The sequence below is a fragment of the Eucyclogobius newberryi genome, unplaced genomic scaffold (genome assembly GCF_026437365.1).
Source record: "Eucyclogobius newberryi isolate DKJ021-1_F unplaced genomic scaffold, fEucNew1.0.hap1 SCAF_22, whole genome shotgun sequence".
Lineage (NCBI taxonomy): Eukaryota > Metazoa > Chordata > Actinopteri > Gobiiformes > Gobiidae > Eucyclogobius > Eucyclogobius newberryi.
The window spans coordinates 1,168,264-1,194,177 of NW_027315857.1; the positions used below are offsets into that span (position 1 = coordinate 1,168,264).

Below are 25,914 nucleotides of genomic sequence, written 5' to 3' on the forward strand. Positions count from 1 at the left end.
AATGAGGCGTGTTTTAGATGAACAATGTCAACAGGTTAAAAGCGGAACATATTTGCATAATATGTGTCCTTTAAACCTTGTAAGTTTTTGTTACTTTTTTGACTTTCTATGTTGGTCATTTTATTTATTAAAATAAATATCGCCAAAGCAATAGTAATCATGGGGCACAGCGTTTCAGGGATGGGCAAATATCTCTGTTCCAGTATCGATACTGGCCGATATCGAAACAACTCCTGATATTTGGTGTTATATATATATATATATATATATATATATATATATATATATATATATATATATATATATATATATATATATATATATATATATATATATATATATTATACATGTTATATACATATAGAAAACCTAAGTTTACACAATCATGCAACAGATATTGTATTGCAGTATACAGACAGTTGTTATTTTTGCCATTTGTTCGAATGTATTTATAAGTGAAATGTGTATTAATTTAAATTTGAGAACTTTACCTCAACTTAATAGATTTGAGGGCCTCTGCTATCAAATCTAAGTATCGGTATCGGCAAATATCGACTCCCAGCAACAGCAGCAAAACAAATATCGTATCATCTCAAATAAAAGCCCATCCCTATTGCACTTCTATTAAAACAAAGATGATTTCTTGTTCATGGTAAATCATAGCAATCCTAACTGACTGTAGAACATTTAAATTCTCGTACACGTCACAACTTTTTTTCTTTAATAAAATTTGTCATCGATTCTGAAATGCGGCCGCGTGACATCGTCGGGATTAAGAAACACCGATATGGATTTCCCGGGGTTTTCCGTCACGAGCTGCTGCAGTCTTTGAGCGAGCCTGTCCTCCGATGGTGATATGATCCCGTTGGAGTGGTGGCCCGGCGACCCGTGTCCGTTAGCGTTAGCCATTAGCTCCTTCTTTAGCTGCCCCGCCTGTTGCGTTGCGCGGAGGTGCTCTAGCGGGTCCGACCTCACGCATGCTAGCTTACGCGCGAGGAACAATGCCTGGCTGTCGGACAGATGCTCCAGCATGTTGCACTGCGGCAGGAAGTAGTTGGGGCAGTTTTTGCTCAGAATGCAGTGGGCCAGGTCATCAAGGAGTCCCAACATGAGGCGCCCAGGCGTGTTAGGGTCAGGGCAGGAGAGATAGGCCGAAGGGAGACGGTCGCACGCCCAGAAGAGGAGTGTGCGGAGGTGGTACAAACTAAGGCCGGAGCGTGGGCGAGCTAGAACAGGGGCTAAGATGGATTTAGCTGCTTGGAAGGCCTGGGCCATGGGGTACGGGATGCACTTCTTCAGCTGGACCTGCAGAGGAGGAAAACAAAGTCAAATATTAGGGATGTGGGGATATGCAAATCTAGTTTTATAGTATTGTTTAAGGATCTTACGTTCCACATGTGAGTGTGATGCATCATTAGAAAGCTTAGGCCTTCTAGTTTCTGCAGATGTGCACATGTCACACTGTCAGGGCTTCAGAACTTACACTACAGAGGCCCAAACATAAACAAAACATCCTTTTTTAGTCTCGCCTGAATATTGTCAATTTGTAATGGTCCTGAGCATGATATACTTCATTGTGTGCTTATGCTGTTCACTGCACATGCTGTTGTCATGACAACAACTGTGTAAAGTTTCAGATCTCTAGAACAGGCATTTTGGTGCTGTTGACCTTTTTGTATCAAAAAGTATATTCAGAACAAGTGATCCACATATGTGCCAACTGTGCCAAACTGTTTTATTACAATTTTAGCTCCTCTATGATCATAAAACATACATTTTGATGTTTTGTAGGCCACCAATACCCATTATAACTGCTAAAAACAATTTATGTGAAAATGTGTAAATGAGTTTACCCATGAATTTCCCATATAGAGGTGGAAAGGGTTAGTGAATACTGTTCTTTTCCTCTGTATCTACCTGCGTTGCAACAATGAAATGTGTGGACAATAAAGGAATATCTTATTTTTTAAAAATGGCCGTGGCGCGGTCAAATGGCCTCATGGCTGACCCTAACTCTAACCCTAACCCTAACCCTAACTCTAACTCTAACTCTAACTCTGACCCTAACTCTGACCCTGACCCTAACAAATAGCGCAGCAGTTTCAGGAGCCGCGGCACGAAATAACATGGCAGTTTCGGCCGCGGCTCTGTAGACACTCCCGAAAAAAAATATACATTTTAAAAAATTGGTATAATAATAATAATACATATATCAAACGAAATGTGCGTCCAAAAGGCTAAGAAAATCAAAAAACGAGGCGCGTAAAGTCTGTCTAAAACTGTCTCTTTACTGCTTTTACACATAAGCCTAGAGAAGATTCTGTCTGGTGCTTCCTAAAACCCACCCACCGTTTGAAAGCTTGGCTCATTGGCTAGAATATGTCAATCAAAATGTTCTACGTCACCTTTTACGCACGCCAGGTATGTGGAAACGTTTAAGGACCATGCGTTAAATTTGCCGCGATGGCGGTACATCTGTTTTTATGAGGGCTGTTCCAGACAAACCGTTTGAACATGAGTTCAATGAATGGGAGCCCGAGCCAAAGCCACGCCCGCCACGCCCACCCCGCCTCCTTCATGTGAATCTCATGGATCTATGAAGCCGTGAGTGTCAAGAGTTTTAAAGCTCTGACGTTCGGACGAACTCGGGGTAGTGCAGAAATTGTTTGAGGTCGGAGATGCTGGTGCAGAAGACATATTTTTATTGAGGTTTCTGCCAAAAAAATGCGGAAAATCCGTGAAAACAGGAAAAATACATTTAAAATCTCCGTTTTTGAAGTGGGCGAGCAAAAAAAACTCGCCTAATTCGGTGTTCAACTCAAAATGTCTCTGGGGAGTGGTCTTCCTTGTTTTAAAACGGCAGGTCACATTTTAACTGGATTATATAACTACAGAACAGTCTCTGATTGGCTGAAATTACACTGTTGTCTTTGTGCCCATTTCCTGTATTTTCCTGACTAAAACAAGCTTCTCAGAACGCAAAGCAAGATGACTTCTTCCAGTGGACACATTCCTAACTTGGAGAAGTCTATTTTTGGCTAAACAAGAGAAGAATACTGGCTGTGTAACTCAACACATCAGAAAGAAAGCGACTAAAACCTGGACCAGTTCCTTCAGAGCAGATTGAGCCCTGTAAAGAGCACCATGGACTGACCTCACTGCGGGAGAAGGCCAGCCTCCACTCCCGGTCCACTCTGCCACCTGCAGGGGCGGGGCAGGGCAGCAGGTAGAACCCAGAGATGGCCTCCTCCTCCGTGATCTTTCCGTCCCAGAAGTGGTTTGCAGTGAGCCAGCCCTGAGCCACTGCAGGCCAGCCCCTGAAGGAGACCACCGGGAGCAGGTCGTACAGCACCCGGCTGGAGCCCGCCTAAGGGAGGCACAGCAACGGAAAGCATCTGAACACAACTCAGTGTTGTCAAAATTGTATTCACCAAGTTTAATGCCCGCACGCCCGCTCGCACACGCATCCACCCTGTCCGCCCGCCCGCTCGCACAACCACCCCGCCTGCCCGCACGCACAGCCATCCACCCCGCCCGCCCGCTCACTCGCACACCCAACCCGCCCGCTCTACAGGTACTGCAGTGTTATGCATGTAGTACCTGTAGAATGATGGTGGTGAGGGGCCCGTTGCGCTCCAATCTCTCCGGGGTGGGGATGCCTCTCTGTGGACTTCTTCTCAGCTCGTCCACAGCTTCCCGGACCACACCCCAGAACCAGTCTATGACCAGGGAGGGTGAGAAGTAACAGCCGTCCAGGGCCTGAGGCGAGGCCAGGGAGGGAGGGTCTTTCCCTAGAACAGGGCACAAACAAGTGGGCTCGAGTTCGAGAACTTTTAATGAACAGGATAAAGCTTCTTTACAGGACAGAATATAAACTCAATTTATCTTTTGGATATTTCATGACACATTTTAACCTGATCTTTTCCATCAGTGACTAAACCAACCAAATGTCACTTTTTTATTGACAAAAATATGATTTTTATTTTTTAGACCGATCGGGGCCGATTTCTCAAATTAAATTTATTCATAGAGCACAATTCGTACAAAGCGCAATTCAAAGAGCTACAACTTACAAACAGGACTAATGTGATGGTACTTCCTGGTTCTAGTCAGGACTAATGTGATGGTACTTCCTGGTTCTAGTCAGGACTAATGTGATGGTACTTCCTGGTTCTAGTCAGGACTAATGTGATGGTACTTCCTGGTTCTAGTCAGGACTAATGTGATGGTACTTCCTGGTTCTAGTCAGGACTAATGTGATGGTACTTCCTGGTTCTAGTCAGGACTAATGTGATGGTACTTCCTGGTTCTAGTCAGGACTAATGTGATGGTACTTCCTGGTTCTAGTCAGGACTAATGTGATGGTACTTCCTGGTTCTAGTCAGGACTAATGTGATGGTACTTCCTGGTTCTAGTCAGGACTAATGTGATGGTACTTCCTGGTTCTAGTCAGGACTAATGTGATGGTACTTCCTGGTTCTAGTCAGGACTAATGTGATGGTACTTCCTGGTTCTAGTCAGGACTAATGTGATGGTACTTCCTGGTTCTAGTCAGGACTAATGTGATGGTACTTCCTGGTTCTAGTCAGGACTAATATGATGGTACTTCCTGGTTCTAGTCAGGACTAATGTGATGGTACTTCCTGGTTCTAGTCAGGACCCGAGCAGCAGCGTTCTGGATGAACTGCAGCTGTTTTACAGCTCGTTTGGAGAGACCAGTGAGCGGCCGTTACAGTCTAATCTACTGGAGACAAACACATGGATAAGTCTCTCCAAATCTGGTTTAGACACTATATTTTTGATTTTGGCAATGTTTTTTAGATGGTAAAAAGCTGCTGATGTTATTGATTTGATGTAGCGGTCGAAAAGTCCATAATTACTCCTAAATGTTTTACCTTGTTCACGGATTTTAGGGACTGGAGGTGACGCTAACACTTTCTCTTTGTTTCGGTGGGTCAAAGATGATGATTTCAGTCTTGTCTGAGTTCAGCTGGAGAAAGTTGAACTCTTACTAAAATGGTCAACACACACTGATCTGTTAAAGGCAATGACAGAGTGAATCGACTGGTCCATATTCACCTGCCGATAGTGAGACATAGATCTGAGTGTCGTCTGCACAATTGTGATAGAACACACAACTGTTTTGGATTAGCTGTCCCAATGGCAGCATGTACAGATTGAACAGAAGGGGTCCAAGGATTGACCCTTGGGGCCCCCACAGGTCAGCGCTGGGGAAAGCGGCAAGGCTGGAGCAGAGGACCGAGCACCACTGGATCGTCTCAAGACTCTGATTAAGTTTAGTCTGGCCGATTATTTTGAGTGCCGTTCAGAAGTCCTAAACCCAATGGACTCGGAGGAGGTGGAGGTGGAGGTGGCTGCCTCGGGACACACTGGAGCTTGAGCCGGGTCCTCAATTGTGATGGACAGGTGACTCGGGACACCATCATGGAGCGAAATCAACAGATGAATCCAAATTGGAAACCATCAGAACCGGAGCGGCTGGAGCAGGCGAGTCATTTACCAGTTAGTGAGGTTAGTGAGGCTTAAACTGGGGACAATTGTAGCTCCAAGTGTGCGTCTGCGTTGTGTCTGACTCATCTCGGGCGAACCTGGAGGAGTTGAGCAGAAGGGCTGAGGGGAAGCAGGCAGGTCCCACACCACTGTGTCCATGAGGGCGCTGTTGAGCGTTTGATAAAATGTCTTTGTTCTTTTGAAGTTCAGGGGACAGTCAAACGATCTCTTCTTCAAGATGAGTGATAGTTTTGCCCTTGTTCGTAGCGTCCGATTTGAATGGAGACTTTGTTTCTCTAGCATGACTGGCAGTGTAGGCCACCCCGGGCCTGTGTTTTCAAATGGGGCAGTAAAACATCTAAAATATGAATAAAGAACAAGGAATGTAGCATAAAATATTAAAAATCTTTAGTTAATAATGCCCCATGTAGCACGAAGATTTTGACAAACTGGTTTAAATTGTTTGATAGACAAATGTTAGACCTGCTATGTCATTTACACACTCCAGAGACACAGCCCCTGACCCCGGGAACCAAGAAAAATGTGCCTTAGCAAATGACAAATTAATCTGGTCTCTCTGGTTTCATTTATTTTAATTAATAAATACAGTCTCTAAAATAAATATTCGAGTCATTTCCCAAAACTGTTGCCCATGACAAATTCAATTGGCTAGATTTTATTTACTACATATTATGTATTTGCAATTGTGCAAATATTGCAATTGCAATTTCTTTTGGATTGTATTTGATTTTTAGCTGAAAAGTACGAACATGCCATGTATATTTTTGAATCACTTTTGTCTGAAATATTTTGCATATTTCATAAATGTTCAAACCGCGTGTGCTAAATATTAGACAAAACGGATTCAAAAATATATATGGCATGTTCGCACTTTTCAGCTAAAAATCAAATACAATCCAAAAGAAATTTAAATTGTCACAATTGTCAACTCACAATATCTTCACTTAGAAATCTAAACGCCTATTTGTCAACCTCTCCATCTGGACTTAAAATGTTGTGAACAAAGCTTCAGTGGTTGGATTTAGAATCAGTTTGCACATTTTCAAATGTTTAACACTTGGAGCCCTTCGCAATCATAAAAGGGTTAACAGATTATGTTAATATTGTACTGTTTTTCCTGGTCGGGTCCATAATAATGCAGTGAAGGCCGAGCAGAACAGCACAAAGGCAAATGAAAGCCACGATGAGAAGCCAATGAGCAAAACACTCTGAAATAAAGAGCTACAGTGTAAAGTGGTGAGCTTTAACTTCTTACATTTGCAAGTGTCTTTATGATGGGAAAAAGCATTATTGTAAAGTTGATTTGTAAAGGGGCTCTTGCACGCTCTAGTGGCACAATTGTATATTACAGCTACAGAACAGACAAGGCAAATGGAACACGCAAATCAAATTGGTCAAAATTGTATTTATAATAATATAACTCACCTCTTGTAAAGTTATAATGTAAAACTGCAGTGTTTATGTCCTTTTTACTCTACGTCAGAGGCGCCACACATTTTCGGCTCGCGAGCTACATTTATATATTCAACAAAGCCCAAAGATCTACTATAGATCTAAATTGTTAATATTTTTATATATATTTCAGTATTAAACAGGTTTTTTATTTTTGTTTAGCCATAATTAGGCTATAGAAACACAATGTAGTATTTCATTAAGAGCCTAAGATTGTTTATCATATACAAATGTGCAATATAAAAAGACATTTGAGACCTTGAGACTTAAATGTACAAGGAACAGTTCTCATTGCCTTTTGCAGCTAAATTGACCTTTGTTTGTAGCATTGGCGCCATCCACAATACAAATAAGCACTGCTGCTTCTTTTTCGGGTTTATTTGACAAGGAAAAAGAATGTTTCATATTTACAACATTTTAGCCAGGTCCATTTCTTTGTCTGCTCCGAGTTCAGCTTTCAGTCACAAACAATGCAACACACACACAAACTGCTATTCTTGCATAACTGTATTAACTCATATTGCAAAATTCAACTCTGTACGTTTGTTTTTCTGAAGATTTGCACTGGATGGATCCACTAAGGCTGCATAGTCAGGACAGTAGCTGCTGATAGCCAGCCTCAGGCACGCTTCCAGATGTGCATCAGTCCTGGTAGAACGATATTTGGACTTGACAATCTTCATGTGGGAAAAGGCTGATTGGCATAAATAGGTGGAACAAAAGAATGCAGTCGGGGAGGTGGCACATCTACTTTTCCTCTGCAGGTTTCAGAATTGTCCCTGAGCCCTGGACTTTAGTTCAACGTCAGCTTGTAGAGTCAAAACCTCATTCTCCACCGCAGACACGTTCACATGAAACAGAGTTGACATTTTGGATGCAAGTGAATCAACATCTTCCCCAAACGGATCGCACATGAATGTAGCAACTGGTTCCAATAAAGCAAAGTCTTGAAAGCGTCTGTCAAACTGTGACAGACAGGTCTCCATGTGAACATGGAGCCACGGTCGAGGTCTTCGTCTTCTTCTGCATCTCCAGCTCCGACGCAACATTCTGGAAGTTTGCCAAATCATTGCGCATCTTTCCTTTGAACGCGTTAACAAAGCTGATCATATGGATAACAGCTTCGTCTTTTCCTTGCAACTCTACATTAAGGTCATTAACATGTTGGTCAGATCGGTTAGAAAAGCCAAGTCTAGAAGCCAATGTTCATCATTTAGTTGGCTGTATTCTGCGTGCTTAGCTACAAGTAAAAATGCCTTCCTCATTTCTGGACAGAGCTCCCAAAATCTCAGCAGGAATTTCCCTCGACTCGCTGTCAGTCTTCTCCAGATGAGCACGAAACAGCCGTCTTTGAAGAGCTCTGGATAGAACAGGTGATCTTTGTCACATCCATCGTCTCCTTCATGTTGAGCATTATAGCGCATAACGCTTGTTGGTTTATTATGCAGTGATAATTGAGAAAGTCCGGGAGAGCATCATCCGCTCTACACTTAGCGATGAACCCATGTGCAGCCAACCATGGCGGGTGCTCCATCCGTGGTCATGGACACGAGCTTGCAAATAGGGAACAGGGTTTTCTGGATAAAGTTGTTGATAAAACGTCCTCTCCTGGCGTGTGCTCTTTCATGGGCAGTAGTGTCAGCAGCTCCTCTTTAACATTCATGTCAGTAAAAACCATCCGAATAAAAATGCACCACTGTGTCACTTACGTCTGTTGACTCGTTTAATTGCAGCGAGAAACACTCACAGTCGGCGATGTCCTTCAAAATTTGCAGGCATAAATCCTCGGCCACGGCTTCAGAGCGCCGTGTCACTGTAATCCGCAATAGCTGGAGAGCTTTGATTGAAGTTAATATTTAGGCCCGAGCCCCAGCAGGGGGAGGGCCTATTGCTCCCGCAACGCTGCCGAAGGCAGCGTTGCAACTGTCTGACCAAACATGCGGGCGCAGCCCGCATGTTTGGTACCCCGTCGCCCCTGGCAAGTACAGTGAACTAGCCCATGCCGAAGGCATGGATCATGCATACTTACTCCTGCTATGACAGAAATAGTCAACAATTAGTGAATGGGCGTAGCCCATTCACTAATTGTTGACAGCAGCGCGAAGCGCTGCATTCCTCCAAAAACCCTCCTGGCATCGTCCCGTATGCGAGAATCCATGCCGCAGGCATGGGCCATGCTTGTATCTGCTCAAATCAATGGAAGTCTATGGGGAGTGGGCGGGGCATCCCGACGGAATAGGGAGTGACGAGCGCGTAAGCGCTCGTAATGATAATTCCACCCCATGGCGGCATCGGGAAGGCTTAGAGCTTTCAAACGATGTATCATTTGTTGTTATAGTAAAAACGGCTATATTGTTTTTGCTAAAAATATTATTATTATTATTATTTTTCTTGTTCTTCTTCAGCGCTTTGATCTCTAATTTGACCCCCTGAACATGCTCAAAAACTCACCAAACTTTGCCCAAAATTCAGAATCGGTGAAAAATTTTATTTTTTCTGGGCCATTTTTTTTTTCGTTAAAAAATGGCGCGACAGCGCCACCGACAAAAGTCAAAATACATTGCGCCTATGGGAGACGCCCCGAGGTCAACTTTGGCGTAAAGCTACGAAATTCGGGACACGCATTCCTCTCGTGAGGATAAACAAAAAAAAACATTGTGGCCACGCCCCCAAACTTACCCTATGGCCGCCATCTTCCTTTGAAAATGAAAACAAGCTGAGTTAGCCATTTTGTTTACGTCAAACTTTGACGAACTCCTCCTAGGGCGTTTTGCCCACCGACTTCAAAATCGGCGTACGTCCTCTGGACAAGTGGGGCATCTAAAGTTATTCAATTTTTTGAGATACCTTTTACGGTCTGTGTGCGGCGCAGCCGCAAAGTTGGACAACTTATTTTGGAATATTGCAGGTCTAAAAATTGCTCCCATTTGATCAAAACCAGTCCGATTAGGACCAAATTTGAATCAGTTGTTAAACTTTCTAGTTTGGACCAGTTTAGGCTGACAAAATTGAAATGGCAGTGATAGCGCCCCCTACAGAGTGACCTTTAAATTAACATTGAAGGTCAAAAATTAGTTTTACCAAAATTGTCTAAACTTTACCCAAAATTCTATTTTGCCGTCCCGATCACAAAAGCCAATCACAAAAATGCCTAAATTTTTACGCCGTAGTCGTAGCGATGACAGAAACCTCCCATGTTATCCCTATGGGAAAACCACAAAATCTCTCAAATTACCACATTTTTATGTTTTACACTTTAACGAAGTCCTCCTAGTGCGTTTTGCCCACCAACCTCAAAATCGGTGTACGTCCTCTAGACAAGTGGTGTATCTAAAGTTATCCAAATTTTAAGGATAACTTTTACGGTCTTTGTGCGACGGAGCCGCAAACGTTTCCCAGAATTCTGACTATTTGGCCTTCAGAGTGGCCTATAAACAATAGAGTTTTTCCAAATGACATGATATTTTGAACAAAATTCTAATTTGCCATCCTGATCATAAAAGTATGAGAGCCAAAGTCATATTTTGTACGGCGTAACCGTAGCGTTGACAGAAACATCCCATGTTATCCTTATGGGAAAATCGTAGAATCGCTCAAATCACCACATTTTTACGCTTCACACTTTAATGAACTCCTCCTAGGGCGATTGTCCGATCAAGTTCATATTTGGAGAATATCATCTACACAAGCGGGGCATCAAAACTTACCCATATTTTGATTCTAAGTGCTACGGTCTCTGTGTGGCGGACCCGCAAATATATGTCAGAAATGGGAAAACAGCGAAATCTCTAAAATCACCACATTTTTACGCTTCACACTTTAACGAACTCCTCCTAGGGCGATTGCCCGATCAAGCTCATATTTGGGGAAAATCATCTACACAAACGGGGCATCAAAAGTTATCCATATTTTGATTTTAAGTGGTACGGTCTCTGTGCCGTGGAGCTGCAAATATACTGTCACAAATGGGAAAAACGCCAAATCCTTGAAATGTTCACATTTACGCTTCACACTTGAACAAACTCCTCCGTGGGCAATAGCTCGATCAAGCTTTACTTTGGGAAAAATCATCTACACAAGCGGGGCATCAAAAGGTATCCATATTTTTATTCCAAGTGCTACGGTCTCTGTGCGGCGGCGCAGCAAATTTGACTGACACTTGTGTTCATTTGCACTGGATTGGCCATGTCCAATGTGTCGCCGTCTGTCAAGTTCTTTTTTTATTCAAGACACAATAAGGGCGCCATCTTTATCAAGTCAAAAGCGCAGAGTCGGAAGGCCGGCGGCCCGCGAGGGCCGTTGGATGCCGCTTGCGGCTTTAATTCTGCTTTGTTTTTGGAAACTCGGAACGACAAATCTTGAAAATAAAATCAGCTTGAAATAAACGCCTCTTTTACCATCTCTCCGTCTTGGAAAGACTTCTTTTGCTTCACAATTAAGTGGATCACACAGAACGATGCTTCAGTGGCTGCCTTCGCTTTTGTGGTTGGATGGGAAAACATGGACTTGATTGGACATGTGTCCGATCAACCTGGATTTCAGTTCCTTCACTTTTCTCTTTCTCAACTCGCTTTTCTTTTCGGAGGGAAGTCGGTGTCATAGTTTTTGTGGACAGTCCGGAAATGCCGCTCTACGTTTCCCTTTTTTGGAATAGCAACGGCACACTGGCAGATGAGACGGACGCACTGGCAGATGAGACGGACGCACTGGCAGATGAGACGGACGCACTGGCAGATGAGACGGACGCACTGGCAGATGAGACGGACGCACTGGCAGATGAGACGGACGCACTGGCAGATGAGACGGACGCACTGGCAGATGAGACGGACGCACTGGCAGATGAGACGGACGCACTTCGCAAAAAATCCTCCTCCCATTCCGTATGGAAGTGCTAAGATTTATTTATTTTTTTACTTGGACGGGCTAAGGGACTCATTTTACCCGTTCTTATATTTTGTGTAAAATAAACTGTTGGCAATACCTAGCTTGCTAAGTGGCCTAGGCGAAGTTACGCATGCGTACGGGTGGTAGCCCGAAGGTGATAAGAGTCAGATTGGCTGATCGCTAATAGGTGATGAGACATCCAATTGGCTGACCGGCATGTCAAACACAAACAGGTGGATGCAATTGGATGACAGCCCATCATTCATCAGCTTCTTTTGATGCTGTGCATTTACTATTTTTTCCTAACTGAAAAGGGAGACCCGGGTGATCTTCTAGCACGTCTTGGCAATCGACCGGTCGATCGCTATCGACGCATTGGGCACCCCCCTGCACTATATCCTATTTTACTACACAAATGACATCCAAGTGTCCAGCTTCTTCATGGGTCTGCTTCTACGTAAAAAATATCAGGCTTCCCCAGGTAAACCCGTAATAAAGATGAATCATTTCCACGGGTTCGACCGCAGCCAGACAGACATGTCCATCATCCCAGAAGACTTATGTGTTCAGTTTTAGAGATGACATCATTACCCACAGGTCGTCTTCTGGGCCGTTTATCATTCAAGTATGTATGTTTTAAAATGGAGCTAAAACCATCTCTATCCATGTTTTATACAAGCCTCTCCAGCACTGCAAACGTTTTATTGAGGATTTTACTGAGATGCTTCCAATGTTTGTGAAGGAAACACTACAGAGCTTGATGCCTCCTTTTCAACCTCTACATGCTGCCGTTAGGTCAGCTGATACGCAGTGAAAATGTGTCCAATCACAATGATGCAGACAAGTCAGATCTATGTTTCACTGTCGCAGGTGAATATGGACCAGTGGATTCACTCTGTCACTGCATCCAACAGATCAGTGTGTGGACCGGCCTCCTGCTGGTGCCAGAGGGCCTCCTGCTGGTGCTAGAGGGCCTCCTGCTGGTGCTAGAGGGCCTCCTGCTGGTGCAACAGATCAGTGTGTGGAGGCAAAACAACTTTCTCCAGCTGAACTCAGACAAGACTGAAATCATCGTCTTTGACACAGAAACAAAGAGAAAGTGTTAGCGTCACCTCCAGAGTCTAAAATCCGTAAACAAGGTAAAACATTTAGAGTAATAATGGACTCAGACCTGAATTTCGACCGCCACATCAAATCAATAACATCAGCAGCTTTTTACCATCAAAAAAACATTGCCAAAATCAAAAATATAGTGTCAAAACCAGATTTAGAGAGACTTATCCATGTGTTTGTCTCCAGTAGATTAGACTGTAACGGCCGCTCACTGGCCTCTTCAAACGAGCTGTAAAACAGCTGCAGTTCATCCAGAACGCTGCTGCTCGGGTCCTGACTAGAACCAGGAAGTACCATCACATTAGTCCTGACTAGAACCAGGAAGTACCATCACATTAGTCCTGACTAGAACCAGGAAGTACCATCACATTAGTCCTGACCAGAACCAGGAAGTACCATCACATTAGTCCTGTTCTCAGGTCTCTGCACTGCCCCCTGTGGCTCAGAGAAGAGACTTTAAAGCAGCTCTGCTTGTGAACAAGTCTCTCCATGGCCTAGCACCAAAGTACATCTCAGACATGTTAGTGCCATATGAACCATCTCTTTACCTTTACATGACGAGTGACGTATCATGACCTAATGTGTTACACATCGAGTACACGATGTATACTTTGTTATGTGCGTTATTTCTACACTGTGGAGAGGGGTCGTATAGTCAGGACCGGCCCCGTCTTCTTTCAGCGCCGCTAGAATCGAAAACGTGATTGAGTTAGTTTGTTTACACCCCCACCGTCTCGTGAGACTACGTCACAGGTGGGCGGGGCACACACGCGCTCTGAGACTACGTCAAGGGTGGGCGGGGCACACAAGCTCTCTCTGAGACTACGTCACGGGTGGGCGGGGCACACACGCGCTCTGAGACTACGTCACGGGTGGGCGGGGCACACACCCTCTCTCTGAGACTACGTTACGGGTGGGCGGGGCACACACGCTCTCTCTGAGACTACGTTACGGGTGGGCGGGGCACACACGCTCTCTCAGACTAGGTCACGGGTTGGGCGGGGCACACACGCTCTCTGAGACTACGTCACGGGTGGGCGGGGCACACACGCTCTCTGAGACTACGTCACGGGTGGGCGGGGCACACACGCTCTCTCTGAGACTACGTCACGGGTGGGCGGGGCACACACGCTCTCTCTGAGACTACGTTACGGGTGGGCGGGGCACACACGCTCTCTCAGACTAGGTCACGGGTGGGCGGGGCACACACGCTCTCTGAGACTACGTCACGGGTGGGCGGGGCACACACGCTCTCTGAGACTACGTCACGGGTGGGCGGGGCACACACCCTCTCTCTGAGACTACGTCACGGGTGGGCGGGGCACACACGCTCTCTCTGAGACTACGTCACGGGTGGGCGGGGCACACACGCTCTGAGACTACGTCACGGGTGGGCGGGGCACACACGCTCTCTCTGAGACTACGTCACGGGTGGGCGGGGCACACACGCTCTCTCTGAGACTATGTCACGGGTGGGCGGGGCACACACGCTCTCTCTGAGACTACGTCACGGGTGGGCGGAGGAGCCAGATCACTCTTCGCAAGGGTGGGGGCGAATATCAAACCAAGCCGTTTGCATTTCCGGGTTGGTGAGGGGGTCCAAGGTCTGGGTGATATTTCTTAACTATTATGTTAAGGGTGTTGCACAACCCTTATTATTATCAATCACTTAGGATAGACTACGAAACGTGAACAAAGCATGTTATGGCACCTTTAAACTATTACTTTTATTAAAACCTGTTTCCATCCACCTATTTCCCCCTGTGCACAAAGGTTGGACCCAAATGGCATTGCTTATTAAAGAGGATCTTATGTTCCACATGTGAGTGTGATGCATCATTAGAAAGCTTCTAGTTTCTGCAGATGTGCACATGTTACACTGTCAGGGCTTCAGAACTTACACTACAGAGGCCCAAACATAAACAAAACATCCTTTTTTTAGTCTCTGCTGAATATTGTCAATTTGTAATGGTCCTGAGCATGACATACTTCATTGTGTGCATATGCTGTTCACTGCACATGCTGTTGTCATGACAACAACTGTGTAAAGTTTCAGATCTCTAGGAACAGGCATTTTGGTGCTGTTGACCTTTTTGTATCAAAAAGTATATTCGGAACAAGTGATCCAAATATGTGCCAACTGTGCCAAACTGTTTTATTACAATTTTAGCTCCTCTATGATCATAAAACATACATTTTGATGTTTTGTAGGCCACCAATACCCATTATAACTGCTAAAAACAATTTATGTGAAAATATGAGTTTACCCATGAATTTCCCATATAGTATGTATGTGTAAAAAAAGAAAAAGGAAAAAAAGATAATATTTTTATTTTATTTTTGTATTGGTATAATAATACATATAACAAAATGCACGTCCAAAAGGCTAATAAAATCAGAAAACGTGATGCGTAAGATCTAGTCGCCTCCTGCCCAAAAATCTAGGCTCTTTCCAGCCGTTACGCACGAGAATACAGAGGATTCTGTGTGTGGGACCCCTAAGTCCCGCCCCACATTCTAAAGCTATTCTTATAGGCTAGAATAATATGTCAATCAAAGTCTACGTCACTGCTGACGTTAGCTATGTGGCTAAAAACAAGTTAGCTTTGCGCGTCGGAAGCGGCGCATTTTTTTGCTCCGGAGGTTGTAGAAAACAAACCCGGTGACAGATGGTGGATGGTCTCATTCTGTAGGTAACAGTTTGAAGAAAGAGATCGATGCCAAACACCATCTTATAAGTCAAACGGGTAATTTGTTATGGACGGAGAAATGCGCCGGACGAGCCTTAATCCTGAATATCGTCAGAGAAGAAAACTTTTTTTACTTGAAAAGATCTCGAAATCGGAAAACTTCAGGAAAAATACAAGTGGATATTGTTGTTCAATGATTCCTTACGGACAGACTGAGCACAAGGATGTACAGAATTAAAGCCGTTTCGTCCGTCATAAACAGCAAACAGGACATGCGTTTGTAAAAGTTGAAACAAGCTATTGGCAATTGCTTCTTGGGGCAAATTATTCAATCAATGACATTCGTTTTGTTGAGAAAAAAAGCTTTAAAATGATGTATAACTTGCTGGTATTGACCACGGAAATAAAAGTGATGTAAGAGAATATTTGAGATATGGAAAATGCGCGCCGGTGTAGGGGAATGGAGATGGACATTCCACGGCCAGATAACAGAAAATCTCTTTGAACATTGGGGGTTTTTTGTTCTCCCTCTGTCCCTCACCGCAGGGGAGCCGCTGTGACTTGTGTGATAAAAGACCTTCTTCTCCCCACAGTCTTACAGGAAGACGCCCCGATGAACTGTTTTATGTGATTATGCCATGAATGTTTTTCGAATCAACTCATGTTTCACCTTGTGTTACGTATTTTTCCACTGTTTAAGGTTTTATATTCCCAATGCTTTAACTCTATTTTTTATCACAGGTGAAAGAAGATGTAAAATGTGTCTACCTCAAGAAATAATGTGCACAAACTGCCAAAAGTGTTTAACGTGTAAATGTTAAAACAGGGTTCAATGTTTTTGCCATTATTATTTACGTTACTCCAGTTTTATTTTCTCGGTCAGGAAAATGTTAAACAGGAAGTTTTCGCAGTAGCGCCCGCCCCTTTCGCTCCCAGCATGCCCTGCGGGCCAGGTATCAAAAGGACGCTCCAAGCTAGAAACGACCTCTCTTTGTTCTCCTCTTGTTCTCTTCATCCCCTTTGTCCTCTCTCTGGAAGCTGTCTCCACGGACAGGCCTTTCACTTTTCCTTTGTCTCAACAAAATCCGTCCGTCACGTGGTCGACAAGGCCATACCAGTCTAGGACTCTGAAACCACCTGAAACTACCTGGAACTACCTGGAACTACCTGGAACTACGCTTAAGCGCTAAACCGGACAGAGACTTTCTTTGCTACTTCGTTTCTTTTCTTTTTGAAGTAATCTACGCAGTTTACGTGGATCAGCGCTACGTCCTCATCTGAGTAAAGGCCGCGTGAGGAGCTAACACACCGCTAAAGCGTTCTACCGCCAAGGAACTCCCCGACATCGCCTCCGCTGCCGCCGCCGCTTCAAGGAGGTCGCAGCCTCCTCCGCTCCACGGGACGCATCGCTCCCCGGCGCAGCCTCCTCCGCTCCCTGGCGCCAAGGACCCTACAGCACGTCGCAGCCTCCTCCACCACACGCGACGCATCGCTCCCCGACCGCCGCCAGCTCCACGGCCGCCGCTCGCTTCACGAACCTTCGCCGCCACACCGCTCCACGCGACGCCCCGCTACGGACCTCGTCCGCGGACAAGGACCAGTCGGACCGAATCTCTACGGAACCGTAAGCCGAGACAACTGTGCGGTTCGCTTGTGGCGTGATTTGGGTAGAGCTCAGCTGTCCCTTCCCCCTTTAGCTTCTCACTTTCCCTCTTTTTGATATAGATTAGCATAGACACGTTTGGTTATCAAAGGCAAAACCCTGGTTTAACATTATCTGCATGAAATCTGCTGTTAAATCTGATATAACATCACCTGTGATTTACCTGTGCGCATTTCTGCTCCGGTGTTTTGATTACCCTTTTGATAAATAAACTACACGAAAGAGTTATTGACTATTGTTTGTTTGATTAGACTATGTGTAAGTCCCTGAATCGTGAAACACCCTTCAGACCTTTTTAACGAGCGCGATTAAGGACCGTATCTTAGCTCTTTGGGTTTAACCCTGGTGCCCCGTCTTGTCTCGTTTCTGCTAAGAAATCTTCCTTAATCATAAACTGAATACATGTAGTTTTGAGACCCTACACCGGCTACAGGTGGATGGGAACAGGTTAAATGGCACAGATTAATATTCATGAAATAATTACTTAAGGCCATTTTTACTAAAACACCAAATAAATGTATAAATCTTATGTTTTTCCCACATCGCCCAGCCCTTATTCACAGGCGAAGACAAGAGGCTCACACTTATTTCCTTAGTTTAATCCAGGCGGTGACTATTTTTGGATGTGCATTTATTTTCTTCATAGGAAAATTGAGTACTATTTAAGCCATCCATCTTCTTCAGTTTCTCCGGGGCCGGGTGGCGGGGGACTCCCAGACGCTTCCTCCAAACCCTCCAGGGAAATTCAGAGGCATTCCCAGGCCAGCCGAGAGACATAGTCCCTTTAGCGTGCCCCTTCCAAGGGGCCTCTTCCTAGTGGGACATGCCCGTAACACCTCCGGAACAGAGGCCCGAGCCACCTCAGCAGGACCCCATACTCCCGGAGCACCCCCGGACCCCATACTCCCGGAGCACCCCCCAAAGGACACCCCGAGGGAAACGGTCGAAAGCCTTCTCCAGATCCACAAAGCACATGTGGACTGGTTGGGCAAACTCCCATGAACCCTCGAGCACCCGATGGAGAGTCTAGAGCTGGTCCAGTGTTCCACGACCAGGACGAAAACCACTCTGCTCCTCCTGAATCCGAGGTTCCACTATCGGTCGGATTCTCCTCTCCAGTACCCTTACTGGGGAGGCTGAGGAGTATGATACCTTGCGACCACAGCTCCGAGCAGCCGCATCAACAATGGAGGCGGAGAACAACAATGACTCAATGTCCCCAACCTCCCCCAGGATCTGGGAGAAGCTCTCCCGGAGGTGCGAGTTGAATACCCTACTGACAGAGGGCTCCGCAAGACGTTCCCAACAGTCTGTCCGGCTTCCTCCTCCGCCAGCGGATCCAACTCACCACCAGGTGGTGATCGGTTGACAACTCTGCCCCTCTCTTCACCCGAGTGTCCAAGACACGCGGCCGGAGGTCAGATGACACGACAACAAAGTCGATCATTGACCTCCGGCCTGTGTCCTGGTGCCATGTGCACTGATGAACACCCTTGTGCTTGAATATGGTGTTCGTTATGGACAATCCGTGGCACAGAAGTCCAATAACTGAACACCGCTCGGGTTCAGGTCGGGGAAGCCGTTCTTCCCGATCACCCCTCTCCAGGTGTCACTGTCATTGCCCACGTGGGCATTGAAGTCCCCTAGTAGAACAACGGAGTCCCCGGTCGGTGCACTGTCCAGTACCCCTCCCAAGGACTCCAAGAAGGCCGGATACTCTGTAGCGGATCCACCCGGCCAGCTGTTCTTGGCTGAGCGTGGCGATGCTGGGGCACCGGCTCAGAGACCTCCGACCCTCTCGTTCACCGAGATGAACTCCAACACGAGGCGGCTGAGCTGAGGGGCTATAAGCCCACACCAGCCCGCCGTCTCTCCCCGCAAACACCACGAGAGAAGTGCAGCATCCAGCCCGTGTCAAGGAGATGGGTTCCAGAACCCAAACTGTGTGGAGGTGAGGCCGACCATCTAGTCGATACCGCTCATCCTCCCACACAAGCTCAGACTCTTTTTTTCCCCCTAGCGAAGTGATATTCCATGTCCCCAGAGTTGAGGCGAGGGCCCTGCAGTCGACTGCCGGCCAGATCTCTCTGCACCCGCCCCTTACGGTTCCTCCTGCAGGTGGTGGGTCCACGGGAGGACGGCCCCACTTCACTCGTTCGGGCTGTGCCTGGCCGGGCCCGTGGGGAAAGGCCCGGCAACCAGATGCTGGCCTGGCTCCAGGATGGGCCCCCGGTAACGCCAATTCGGGCGACGCAACTGGCCTTGGTGTCTCTCTATTCATAAGGGGCTTCTGAATCGCTCTTGGTCCGACCCGTCATCTAGGATCTGTTTGCCTAAGGCTATGTTGTATTCGGACGCTCAAACCCTTCCACCACGTTAAGGTGTCGGTCAATTTCATTCAATTTGAATGGGATTCAATTGTTTGTGTAGTTTTAGCAGCCGTTACGTTTGTGAAGGTTTTCATGCACAATAGAAAATGGTTACGGTGCCTCAAACATCTCTCGCCTGAATACAAAACAAACCCAGATTGCAGAGCGTCACTCACCTCCGTCGTCTCCCTCGTCGTCCTCCTCCTCCTCTGGGACCGGCCCTCCCTCCTCCTCGCAGCACAGGCTCCAGCGGGACAGCACGGCGTTGTCGCAGAGGCGGAGGCTGAGCCAGGAGTGGCAGGGCGGGGAGTGGCGCATGTCAAGGGTGACGGGCTGGTTGCGGTCGTGGAGCTTGAGCGCGGGCACCAGCAGGGTAAAGTCCAGGTCGTAGTCCGCTCCTTTGGCATAGCTCCCCAGATCAGCGGGGTTCAGGTCCAGCACACCGTCACGGGCTCCTCCCGACAGCAGCAGGTACTCATTGGCCACTGGGAGGCGCTGGTCAATTTTCTGGACGAGACCTGCAACAGAGGAAATTACAGTTTGAGTTAAATCATTTGATAAATGTATCCAGACTGAAATTGGAGCATGGACATTTGAGACCTGGAAAAGGAAATTGTCATTGCTAAACTACTAATTGCTAAACCTGTGACGTAGTCTCTCGCTGAGACTACGTCACAGGTGGAGCGGGGGAGGCGGAGTGCTCGGAGCGAGGGGGGGTTAAATCTTAAACTAAGCGAGATATGGGAGATATTTTATAACCTTTATGTTATGGGTGTTGCACAACACTGATGATCAAATATGCCCTTAGTGTAGACTACGAAATGTAACAAAAATAGCATGATATGGGATCTTTAACACGTGTTACAGCTAAACTCAAATCTCTAAAATAAAACACCTTTGTGAGAGGAGAATGCACCATTGACTGAGTTATAGAGAGTATTCGTTTCACATTGGAGCAGCACTTGCTCTGCTCTTTACGAGGTGAGGAGAATCATGATGAAGTGATGATCAGAAGAAGAGATCTGAAACTGGAGGCAAAAATAGTCAAGAATGAGTGAGTGGGTGGATGAAAGGCACAGGAACTTCAGACTCAGACCCAAAGGGCACCAGCTTTAAAGGCTGCTCTGATTTGTTTGGGCTTTATCTTCTGCTGATAAATTGGATCAAATAGGCGAGAAAAAGGGAATGGAGAGATGGGGAAAAATGACAATAAAAAGGCAAAGTTATGGCTGCGACGGAGAAGCAGAGGAGAGAGAGTGCATCAATTAGCAAGAAGCTCAAAGCATCTCAAAGTCAAGGTTGTTTCAAAGAGTTCAATCAACTTCGTGCAGGAGATGGACTGGAGTTTGTGGGGCAGTTTGCCAGAGTGGGATCTGTGCATAGGGCTGTAGAACACAAGGCTCCACAGGGATTACAGTTAATCCTGTAAATGCTTCCTCTGAATAGAGCGTTAAGACTATTCAAAAATATAAACCACTTGTGTTTTGAGTGTGTTGTGTAACGTCATGTGAACAAACTGAACCAGGTCTGACCCAAACCAGGACTGAACCAGGTCTGACCCAAACCAGGACTGAACCAGGTCTGACCCAAACCAGGACTGAACCAGGTCTGACCCAAACCAGGACTGAACCAGGTCTGACCCAAACCAGGACTGAACCAGGTCTGACCCAAACCAGGACTGAACCAGGTCTGACCCAAACCAGGACTGAACCAGGTCTGACCCAAACCAGGACCGAACCAGGTCTGACCCAAACCAGGACCGAACCAGGTCTGACCCAAACCAGGTCTGATGATCAGGTCTGATGATGCATCACACTTGCATGTGGAACTTAAGATCCTCTTTTAATGAGCAATGCCATTTGGGTCCAACCTTTGTGCACAGGGGGAAATAAGTGGATGGAAACAGGTTAATCGCTGGTTCAGTTTGCATCATCCATTTCTTTGTAATGCTCATTTACAGAGTCCATTGCAGGAGTTTTAAAGCCCAAGTAGTAGTGAAATCCAGTGGGAATTCAATTGATTTCAATTCAATTCCATTTATTTTTGTAACGCCCACACTCACGAGGGACTGAGTTTGCAGCAAGAACATGACTCTTTCTCCTTTGACCGGAGGCATTAACAGCTCAGATTTTGGGCTCATGATTTAGGCTGGTGCGGTGTCCTACAGCGAGCCCAGAAACTCACGGACAAGTGGCCACAATAAGAACTGCACTCGTGGCGATTGTAGCTCTCGGTTCACTCGCGCTGCTGTAGAGCTCTGGACTGTCACAGACAATAACCTACAGCCTGACCGGGCCTCAGAGATCGACCGACTGACCGCGCTCCACGTAATGGACACCCCTGATATCAAGAAGAGGGATTTCTACGTATGAATATGATTTAAGGAGTATTACAGACTAAAGATGTTACAAACAAGAGCCAGACGCTCAGAACAAGTACCCAGCATGTTGAAGATGAAGTCCTTGGCGGTGTGGACCTCTAAGGCCGTCTGGTCTCCAAACTCGCCCTGCTCCTGGTTCACCAGCTCCGTCACATGTTCAGAGAGCTGCTCTAGAGGGGCCCCGGATCTGAAGTCCACCTCCGAGGGCCGCTTGGCTGGGGCCGGGGAGCGCGGGGCCACCGCACTCATCAGCGTCTCCATCTCTGAAACATTCATGGTCAAAAGCAGTTAAAGGCTGTTGAGTCACTTGAGAAACAGAATGAAACAGGATTTTTTTTGACCAAATAAGAAATTTCGTAGCTACTGTAACAGTTAGTGTCTGGTGAGAAGTGACACACAGAGACAGAGACAGAGACAGAGACAGACACAGACACACACACACACTTCAGTCTCTTACGAGCTCAAACTGTCTTTCTCCGTCTTCATTTTGTCCCGTACACTGAGGGAACTATATTATGATAGATAATGTGGAACCGTGCAGCTCATGGGGACGATCCGCACGCGGCTGCAGGTGAGCAGTAGGTGCGTTTTATGATTGATACAGGACTAATCTGCAGTCCACACCACGAGGAAATAAGACTCAGATTTGGGCCAAAAAAATCATCAATTCAACCTTTAACCAATTTATCGATTAATTGAAGACAATATTGGACAGAATACTTGATATAAATAATCCAGTCACCCACGAACCAGGAATAAGAATGAAATAAATAGAAAATGAATGAATGATTGTTTCATATATAATCATTATGATACAGTCTTCAGAGCAAATGAAGTGTTACTGCCTCTTTATAGCTCAACGTTAACAACTGTTAAGTGTCTGTGTAATCCTCATTCGTGTTCCACTGCAGAAACGACACAGTTCCATCATCTGGACTGTTACACTAGAAAAACAAGACGTTTCGATTCTCACCCAAGAGTCATTCTCAATCTGCAAATGGAGTCTGGGACTTGATCCTCCTCTGAGTCTCTGAGGGCTTCTCCCGCCTCACGGCTTCAACACATTCTACACCTTAAACCTCATTTCTAGAGCTGGGTTGAAATAATCAATTTTTCCGATTTTTAATCGATTCGCATATTAATGACCGATTATCGATTCATACGTCCAAAAGATCGATTTTTTTTATTTTTTTTATTAAAATTCTTTTCTACATTTCCCTCAGTGAACTTCAATCTACCTTCAAGAAAGATAATTCAGGACTCCTGGATTATCTTTCTTGAAGGTAGATTGACCCTTAACCTTTCATCAGTCTTCCATCAGTAACTACCAATACTCTGTTTAATATTGATAGAATACTAGTTTTAATATGTTGCTTCTCTACACAGTCATGAAGTGAATTAAACGGTTCAAACACATTTTTCATTTTTAATAACATTAACCCCCAGATCGAATCGAAATCGGATCGAATCGGATGGAATCTGAGAAATCGGAAAAAAATCGTTTTTGAAACATAAAAATCGGAATTGAATCGATTATTGAAATTCGAATCGAAACCCAGCTCTACTCATTTCCTTCACAGGCGCCGCAAACGTGCATTTTAAAACACAAATGTGGCTTTGTTGTTGTGAGTTATGTAGAAAATAATAATGCCGATTAGCCTTGGTGATTAGCATAGGTCAAACATATGGACTATAAGGTGGCTTTGACTAATTGAAATGGACTCAAAGTTGTAACATTGTCTCTTTGAGCTTCACAATGCACTTTTATCCATGGAACCAAATTTGCAGAAGGACATATCTCCCCTTCACCAGTAGAGGCGCTGTGGACCAGGGTTGTGTTCAAAAAATGGATACAGCGCAATATCGATACTGAGTCACAGTATGGACATATTTCATTTTTGTGGCCAGTAGGCTTTACTAGACAGGAGAGCCCAGGGTGAAGTGGGGGATGAGAGAGAGGGGAGGACACGCAGCAAACAGACGGGACCCGAACCCACGACACAGTTCTATCATCTGGACTGTGATTCTAGAAAAACAAGACGTTTCAGTTCTCATCCAAGAGTCATTCTCAATCTGCAAATCCAGTCCTGCCCACTGGGCGGAGCCTCCTGATGAAGGGCATTTACACTTTCACTTAAGTCTGCTCTGACAAGGCGACGCTTCATATTGTGCCTGTTACACTTTCATTTGATCAACAGGTGCTTACCACCGCTCACCGTCAATGAAGGAAATCTGCAACTTTAACCACTGCCCAGTGGTGGAGCGGTTAAGGTGGCAACACATATGCCAGGCTCCAAAATGTCATGATGGTGTTTAGGGGCTTATACACCATGTAATAGTGTGTTTAGACTTATACACCGTATAATAGTATGTTTAGACTTATACACCGTATAATAGTGTGTTTAGACTTATACACCGTGTAATAGTGTGTTTAGACTTATACACCGTGTAATAGTGTGTTTAGACTTATACACCATGTAATAGTGTGTTTAGACTTATACACCATGTAATAGTGTGTTTAGACTTATACACATGTAATAGTGTGTTTAGACTTATACACCATGTAATAGTGTGTTTAGACTTATACACCATGTAATAGTGTGTTTAGACTTATACACCATGTAATAGTGTGTTTAGACTTATACACATGTAATAGTGTGTTTAGACTTATACACATGTAATAGTGTGTTTAGGCTTATACACCATGTAATAATGTGTTTAGACTTATACACCATGTAATAGTATGTTTAGACTTATACACCATGTAATAGTGTGTTTAGACTTATACACCATGTAATAGTGTGTTTAGACTTATACACCATGTAATAGTGTGTTTAGACTTATACACATGTAATAGTGTGTTTAGACTTATACGCCATGTAATAGTGTGTTTAGACTTATACGCCATGTAATAGTGTGTTTAGACTTATACACCATGTAATAGTGTGTTTAGACTTATACGCCATGTAATAGTGTGTTTAGACTTATACGCCATGTAATAGTATGTTTAGACTTATACACATGTAATAGTGTGTTTAGACTTATACACCATGTAATAGTGTGTTTAGACTTATACACCATGTAATAGTGTGTTTAGACTTATACACCATGTAATAGTGTGTTTAGACTTATACACATGTAATAGTGTGTTTAGACTTATACACCATGTAATAGTGTGTTTAGACTTATACACATGTAATAGTGTGTTTAGACTTATACACCATGTAATAGTGTGTTTAGACTTATACACCATGTAATAGTGTGTTTAGACTTATACACCATGTAATAGTGTGTTTAGACTTATACACCATGTAATAGTGTGTTTAGACTTATACACCATGTAATAGTGTGTTTAGACTTATACACCATGTAATAGTGTGTTTAGACTTATACACCATGTAATAGTGTGTTTAGACTTATACACCATGTAATAGTGTGTTTAGACTTATACACCATGTAATAGTGTGTTTAGGCTTATACACCATGTAATAGTGTGTTTAGACTTATACACCATGTAATAGTGTGTTTAGACTTATACACCATGTAATAGTGTGTTTAGACTTATACACCATGTAATAGTGTGTTTAGACTTATACACCATGTAATAGTGTGTTTAGACTTATACACCATGTAATAGTGTGTTTAGACTTATACACATGTAATAGTGTGTTTAGACTTATACACCATGTAATAGTGTGTTTAGACTTATACACCATGTAATAGTGTGTTTAGACTTATACACCATGTAATAGTGTGTTTAGACTTATACACCATGTAATAGTGTGTTTAGACTTATACACCATGTAATAGTGTGTTTAGGCTTATACACCA

The 25,914-nt window shown here is 44.8% G+C and overlaps 1 protein-coding gene across 1 annotated transcript in view; it reads right to left on the reverse strand.

Annotated features, from left to right (window-relative positions):
• Positions 1-709: 709 nt before the first annotated feature.
• Positions 710-25,914, reverse strand: part of tmem102 (transmembrane protein 102) — a 33,192-nt gene continuing 7,987 nt past the window's right edge. Inside the window, exons 2-6 of the mRNA XM_072459100.1 lie at positions 22,143-22,346; positions 19,880-20,221; positions 3,601-3,791; positions 3,155-3,367; positions 710-1,305 (exon numbers count right to left, since the gene is read on the reverse strand). Coding sequence (XP_072315201.1) covers positions 721-1,305; positions 3,155-3,367; positions 3,601-3,791; positions 19,880-20,221; positions 22,143-22,344 — 1,533 coding nt within the window. The 5' untranslated portion in view covers positions 22,345-22,346 and the 3' untranslated portion in view covers positions 710-720. The remainder of the gene's footprint in view (positions 1,306-3,154; positions 3,368-3,600; positions 3,792-19,879; positions 20,222-22,142; positions 22,347-25,914) is intronic.